The 6,877-nt window shown below is 55.1% G+C and overlaps 1 protein-coding gene across 1 annotated transcript in view; it reads left to right on the top strand.

Annotated features, from left to right (window-relative positions):
* Positions 1 to 6,877, top strand: part of USP20 (ubiquitin specific peptidase 20) — a 26,528-nt gene that overhangs the window by 7,761 nt on the left and 11,890 nt on the right. Inside the window, exons 4-9 of the mRNA XM_045288518.1 lie at positions 859 to 921; positions 2,949 to 3,080; positions 4,128 to 4,224; positions 4,659 to 4,728; positions 5,353 to 5,466; positions 6,370 to 6,448. Coding sequence (XP_045144453.1) covers positions 859 to 921; positions 2,949 to 3,080; positions 4,128 to 4,224; positions 4,659 to 4,728; positions 5,353 to 5,466; positions 6,370 to 6,448 — 555 coding nt within the window. The remainder of the gene's footprint in view (positions 1 to 858; positions 922 to 2,948; positions 3,081 to 4,127; positions 4,225 to 4,658; positions 4,729 to 5,352; positions 5,467 to 6,369; positions 6,449 to 6,877) is intronic.

The following is a 6,877-nucleotide window of genomic DNA, read 5'->3' on the forward strand; positions in this document are numbered from 1 at the left end:
AAAGACAGATAGGAAACTTATCCGGCAAAAGACTTAGGAGGCCCTCATCTACCCAGACAGTACCAGTCCCGGTGGCAGGGACACCAGGTGTTCTTGGTCACCAGTGGCTGCCCATAACTGGGTCTTGGGGAAAGGGCAGATAATGGGTCAGAGAGTGGAAGGCTAAAAGCAGGAATGGGTGCTTTCCACTGGGGGGCATTGGACCAGCATTGGGGCCAAACCTTCTAGACCAGCGGTTCTCAACCTGTGGGTCACAACCCCTCTGGGGGGTTAAACGACCCTTTTACAGGGGTTGCCCGATTGCTAACAGTAGAAAAATTATAGTTATGAAGTAGCAACGAAAATAATTTTATTGTGGGGGTCACCACCACATGAGGAACTGTTTTAAAAGGTCGCAGCATTAGCAAGGCTGAGAACCATTGTCCTAAACCTTGTTTGGAACACCTGGTTTTCCCTTATGAATTGCCTGTGAGGCCTGGGATCCCTCACCAAGAATGTGAGCCCCTGACAGAAAGCAGGGAGAGTCTGGGAGACAGTTGGGTGAAAAAGGGTTATGTGGTGGGGAGAGGGCTTGGACCCCTATCCGTCAGCTCTCAGCTGTGACCTCTGCCTGGCCTTCTTGCAGGACAGCAGCAGCCTGGGACAAATTGCCTGTGTTACTTGGAGGGCAGGGCCAGCATAGGATGGTGACCATCCCGTCCAGTGAGAAGTTTGGGGAGGCAGGCCCTAATCCCTTGTGAGTCCTGTGGGTAGAGCGAAGGGAATGGACATTGTAGAAGATGTCGCCCATGGACCAAGGTGAGGGGTTGGTACCGTCCTCTTAACCAGCCCTGACCCACTCTTCCTCCTCCTCCCCAGGTCGCCTGCCCTTACGTCGGCTGCGGAGAATCCTATGCTGACCACAGCACTATCCACGCCCAGGTGAGGGTGGCAGCCAAGAGCCCAGGCTCAGAGCCCAACTCCCGCCCTAGGCCAGCTCCAGAGAGCTGCAGTGGGCCTCGGTGGGCCTGTCTGTAGAATGGGAATAACCTTAGCAGGTTGCTTGAAAGAAGCAAGGGAGAATTTGGGTGAAAGCACTTAGTTTGTGCTCCCCGAAGGGCAGTGTTAGTCTTTGTCGAAATGGTTTCATGACGACAGTATCCGACTTCTCGTCTAATGTCATAAGAAAGGAGAGGCTTCATCGGCATTAGCCCCAGTAGCCCAATCCTTGCTATAAGAGAGAGGTCAGACATACTTCTCCCTCCAGCCTTTCTCCCAGGGCAAACACCCGCCACCCCTCCCATGGCGCGCCCTACGTCTCTGCTGGGTTTGACGATCCATTGCCATGGTCACACAGAATTCATAGGCCTTCCTCAAGGTCATGGGGATCGTTTAGGGAAACGACAGGTTACAATTTAGGATGAGGACTGACTCAAGACACAGTTCTGTGGTCAGGACAGCTTGTTGACTGTGCCCACAGGCAGGTCTCTCCAGGCCCTTCAGCCTCTTGGCCCCTGTCCACTTGTGACGAAGTGAAACTTGGTAAGAAGGCCCTCGCCTGCATGTCTCTGCGTCCCACCAAATGACGGCTGGAGTTGTGCAGATTGGTGTGTGGAACACGAAGAGGGGATTGCTGGTCGGCCGTGGCTGCCAGTCCCTGTGTGTCAGAGCCGTCTCAGAGGCAGGGACAAGGAGAGAAGGCTCCTTTGGGACCAGAGGAATGGCCAAACTGACTGATCCCCTCTATGAGTGTTTCACGAACCTTATTTGCATTGGCCCCACCTAGTCAGTTGATCGGATTTGTAGCGAAATGGCTAGAAGAGCCCAAATTAGGTAACTCCACTTCACTGCCATAGTACATTCAATAAATACATAAGCCTTTAAAAAACATTCCAGTTTCATCCTTTCTGCTTCACTCCTTAACTGTCTTCCCAGTCGTCTGCAGGTGGCTCCTGAAGCCCCGGCCCCTCGTGAATCATTTCATTCCACTGGTTTGCCTTTGGTCCCAAGCTGCTCCAGACTCGGCTCCCTCCCCTCAGCTGTAGCATCAGCATCTCTTACTTGTCTTTCCGTCATTACAGGGAGCAACAACCAAAGTACCCGTCTTAGAATCAAAAGTTTCCTTCCCATGCCTTCTTATTTTCACGTTTACAAAGTCCCATGCTTCTCTGAGCCCCCTTCTGACACCAACTGTAAAGCTGCCCTGGAGACCATGGTGTCTGCCCTCGTCCTCTAACCTCTAACCTCACGATCAGGGAGGAGAATCGTGAGTAGCATTAACAGCAACGGTCCAAGACCGCACTTAGTTTGCATGGTCCACCCCACTCAGCCGGTGGGAGTTTTAGAATCATGGCAGGAAAGGCCATGTAGAAACAGATTCCAAGCTCTACATATAACCTCCTCCCTAGGGGACGGACAGCGGAGAAGTGGGTGAGGGAGACGTCGGACGGTGTAAGATATGACAAAACAATAATAATGTATAAATTATCAAGGGTTCAGGGCAGAGGGGGAAAAATGAGGAGCTGATACCAAAGGCTCAAGTAGAAAACAGGTGTTTTGAGAATGATGATGGCAACATATGTACGAATGTGCTTGACACAATGGATGTATGTATGGATTGTGATAAGAGTTGTATGAGCCCCTAATAAAATGATTTAAAAAAAAGAAAGAAAGGCCATATAGAAGCATTTCATCACAGATGGGCCAGTGAGCGAATAGGGAGCTTCTAGGCAGCTATCCTGACAGGCCCTCACCTTGACCCACAGCATCTCCGGAGAGCCCGGCGCGCCTCTTAGTGTGCAGTGTCCGTGATGCTAGTTTGGGTCTGTTGCTCTCCACGATGCACATTCCGACACCCCCCCCACACCCCCACCCCCACCCCCGTGCGCACCTAGGCTTTTCAAGGCTGTGACCTTGCGAGGCCCCCGGGCTTGTGTTCTGAAGCACCCCTGGGTGCATCTTCTCCTTAGGTTAAAAAGCACAACCTGACCGTGAACCTGACCACATTTCGAGTGTGGTGTTACGCCTGCGAGAAGGAAGTGTTCCTGAGGCAGCGCTTGGTACCTCCCCCGCCAGGCCCCTCCCCAAAGTGCTTGGAGCAGGTAAGGGGGTTGCCTCGGAGTCAGGGGTGGTTGTGAGACCCCACTGAGATGGGCTGGTCTGCTCTTCTGGGAGTGGCCAGGAGCCAGGGGCTCCTCTGCCCATGGAGTGTGAGACACGGGCTGTCTTGGGCCACCGGCATCTTAGGTGGCTGTGAGGTGCTCGTGCCAGCAAATGCTTGCTGAGCCCCACCTCTGTGCCTAGGTGCTAAGGATGAGAGGCGACTGAGGCTAGGACCTCCTTCACAGAGCTGGGAGGCAGACGTGTGCTGAGTGCACCTGGTGGGGTAACCTGGGGCCTGGTGGGTAGTGTTTGGGAGGCTTTGGCAAGAATATAGAAGATGCCTCCCAAGTGGAGGCGGCTGCCTGGCGTCACAGATAGCCACTGGAAGGGCCCTGAGGGAATAACGAGCCTGCTCCAGTAGCCATGCACCTGCCTCTGGGGGTTACCTGAACCCCCTGGGTGTTCCGTCAGGTAGGTAACAGCCCCACAGAAGAGGCAGCCTCAGAGGTGAGGGCGTTAGTGAGCTTGCACATCTGAGGGCCTGTCCTCAGGGAATGGTCAGTGAGTCAGCTGCCAAAGCTTCCCCCAGGGAGGCCCCGCTGTGGCTCCCCTCCATCCTGAACAGTGACCGCCCGTTCAGGGCGCCACAGCATGTTGGATGAGTACCCTTCTAAACATGGTAGATGTTTCTTTTTCTTTTTACAAAAGAGGCTATGAAACAGCTAGTTTTGTCTGTGTGATAATAGCCTGTAGCACGCAGATTAGATAGAGAACCGAGATCTGCATCTGTACCTGAAATCTATTAGCGTGGTATCTCAGGAAAATCTCAAAGCGGCATTGTTGTGGTGTTTTCCCCCCTATTGTAAGCAAGACACATGATTATTGTTCTACACAGTGAGTAAGCTACAAGTTAGGGCGTCCCCAGGGGCATAGGGACCACTCTGATCTCAGGGCTCGGCTTCTTTCCCTCAGAGGTGCATGGGCCTCTGGCCCTGCTCCGCCTCCTTCCTTCCTTCCTTGGCAGCCCTCTGTGTCCTTTAACACAGGACTCCCCTATGGCCTCTCACCCTCTGAAAGCGGTCCCCATCGCTGTGGCCGATGAAGGCGAGTCTGAATCAGAAGATGATGACCTGAAGCCCCGAGGTAATGCCCCAGAACGGAGGAAGCCGCTGGGCCCTGCTGGGGCTGGAGGTGCCACCGTGGAGGGGAAGGCGGGCTGGCCGCGCATGCGGGCACGGTGCTCCCCACAGTGCCGCCAGGCCGAGTCTGCATCTGAGCAGGGAAGCCCAGCTGAGGCCCGGAGCCCGGGAGTCCCCAGGGCTCACGCCCAGCATGCGCCTCCTTGTCTGGAAGTACAGACAGTAGGGGGCGGAGTCCACGTGTTCAACCACTGCTCTTGTGGCAGGAGCCACAGTAACCTCGGGGGAGGGTTTGGGAGGGAGGCACCAGCCTCCCGGGTCCCGTCACGATTGGGGACCACAGCCCCTCTCAGAGTGGGAGTTTGATTTCTTTGCTGGGACAGTGCCCTCAGTTGCCTTCCTGCCCTGCCCCGCTCCCCCACCCCGCCTGTTTTCCAGGTCTTACTGGCATGAAGAACCTGGGGAACTCGTGCTACATGAACGCCGCCCTGCAGGCCCTGTCCAACTGGTGGGTCACGCTTCAAGGGAGCCAGGGCGGGGCAGGGCACGCAGCTGGCAAGGCTCTGGAGATAGGGCGGGGTGCTCCGCATGCGGCCTGCAGGCCATTGTGGATCCACGTGGTTCCGAACCCCTCCCACTGCTGTGTGTCCTCAGAAGGTCATCAGATATGTGTTGAGAAAGTCGTGCAAGGGGACTTGAGAAGGTTCGTGGAGGAATGGAAATCGAAAGATAATGGGGTTTGTCCACAAACTTGTGGAAGCCCTGTTGTGCATGCAAGGACACTTAGCCTTCCGCTGCTCGTGGTCAGTCTCCTGTGGCTCAGGGTTACAATGGTGTCCAAAAAAGATAACCCAAGGAAAAGACGACTGGCGTGGAAAGAAGCCCACAATATGGAGCGGGAAGAGTAGGTGGCACAGTCCTGGGTGGAGCAGGAGCTGGCTTCTCTCTCTGGCCTCTTGGGTCCTCCCTCCGGTGGCATCCTCACAGCTGACTACAGAGAAGAGGATGGGGTCCTGGTCACCATCGTGGGCAGTCCTGGGTCTGGGGCCCACGGAGTGACCCCTCATGGCTTCTCCACCCCGCTCTTCCTGAGTGACGCCATCTCCCGTCTCTCTCTGCCCTTGCTCGCCAGCCCTCCGCTGACCCAGTTCTTCCTGGAGTGCGGCGGCCTCGTGCGCACAGACAAGAAGCCGGCCCTGTGCAAGAGCTACCAGAAGCTGGTCGCTGAGGTCTGGCACAAGAAGCGGTGAGTGAGGCCCTGGCCAGAGAGGGAGGATGTGCTCCCGAGCCAAGCACTCGACACCCTTCGCCCTGTGCAGCCCTTAGAGCAGCCCTGGGGGATGTCGGTCGGATGCACCCTGTTGGCACACAGAAAGCTGAGGTCCAGAGACGTAGACATCTTGCTCAGAGTCACATGGGTGTGTGGAAAGGTGGAGCTAGAACCAGAAGCTGGCATTGATCCTGTCCCAGAGTCATGTCCTCGCCTAGCCCAGCTCTGGGCTGTCGCTGCGGCATGGGGAGGCCACTCAGACGTTACAGTGGCACCAACCGGGAAGGCCTTGAGCACCTTGTGAAATGAATGGGAAGCCGGGAGCTGGTACTAGCCCCGTTCCTCGGGGATTGCTTACAACAGGCATGTAGAAACATAGGTGTTAAGTACCTATGTCTATATCTATCACTCAAGTAAACGAAGTATAAAAGCTGATTGGAAAACAGTATGGTACTTTACAATCCAAATTTTGCCAGAAACAAAGTTTCTTTGAGCACCAGAAAAATCTGGAAACCTTCAGTTGCGGGATTGGGGGTAATGGTTCTCTGTGTGCGTTTCTGAAATTACAAACATTTCCTTAATGAAAAAATCAACACATTGCTTTTGAAAGGAGAAACCCCTCTCTCACTATACTCTTAAAATAAAAAGAAAGAATGGTTTAAAGTCTGCTGTGGACCAGCTAGAAATGGTGTCATTGCAGGGTCAGAGCTGTGCCTGTTGGCGGCAGCCGGGACTCGGCACGCTCCTGGAGCAGAGAGCGTGGTCCAGCTGCGGCCCTCCCCAGTGAGCCCCCGAGTCTGACCCAGCCGCCAGCTGGCCTCTCAGCACCGAGCAGCTCGGGGCAGGCCACCTGGACTAATGGGTCTGGTCTTCCAACAGCCCAAGCTACGTGGTTCCCACCAGCCTGTCTCATGGGATCAAGTTGGTCAACCCGATGTTCCGAGGGTATTCCCAGCAGGTAGGCTGTCCCTGCTGCCCCGGGAGATGTTACCAGTCTGCCTGGCATTGAGGATAACACCAGAGGGAAAAAGAGCAGGAACAGCAGCTGACCCTGCTCCTGAGTCTCAAGGGCCAGGCCTTCACTGCTAGGGCACTTGCTGTGCGTGAAGACACGGAGCTGCCAAGCAGCCTGCTGAGGGAGGCCTTCCTCGTGCTTACAAATGGGGAAGCTTAGGCTGGGGGTGGCAAGCCACTTGCCTGGGTCACAGGTGATAAATGCCAGGAGCAAGGGTGGATTTTAATTCAGGAAGTCTCATCCCACAGCATCTCTGTCTCCGGGTCTCATCCCACAGCATCTCTGCCTCCGAGTCTCATCCCACAGCATCTCTGCCTCTGGGTCTCATCCCACAGCATCTCTGTCTCTGAGTCTCATCCCACAGCATCTCTG

The sequence above is a fragment of the Echinops telfairi genome, unplaced genomic scaffold (genome assembly GCF_000313985.2).
Source record: "Echinops telfairi isolate 266 unplaced genomic scaffold, ASM31398v2 ScPeMD7_22;HRSCAF=79, whole genome shotgun sequence".
Classification (NCBI taxonomy): Eukaryota; Metazoa; Chordata; class Mammalia; order Afrosoricida; family Tenrecidae; genus Echinops; species Echinops telfairi.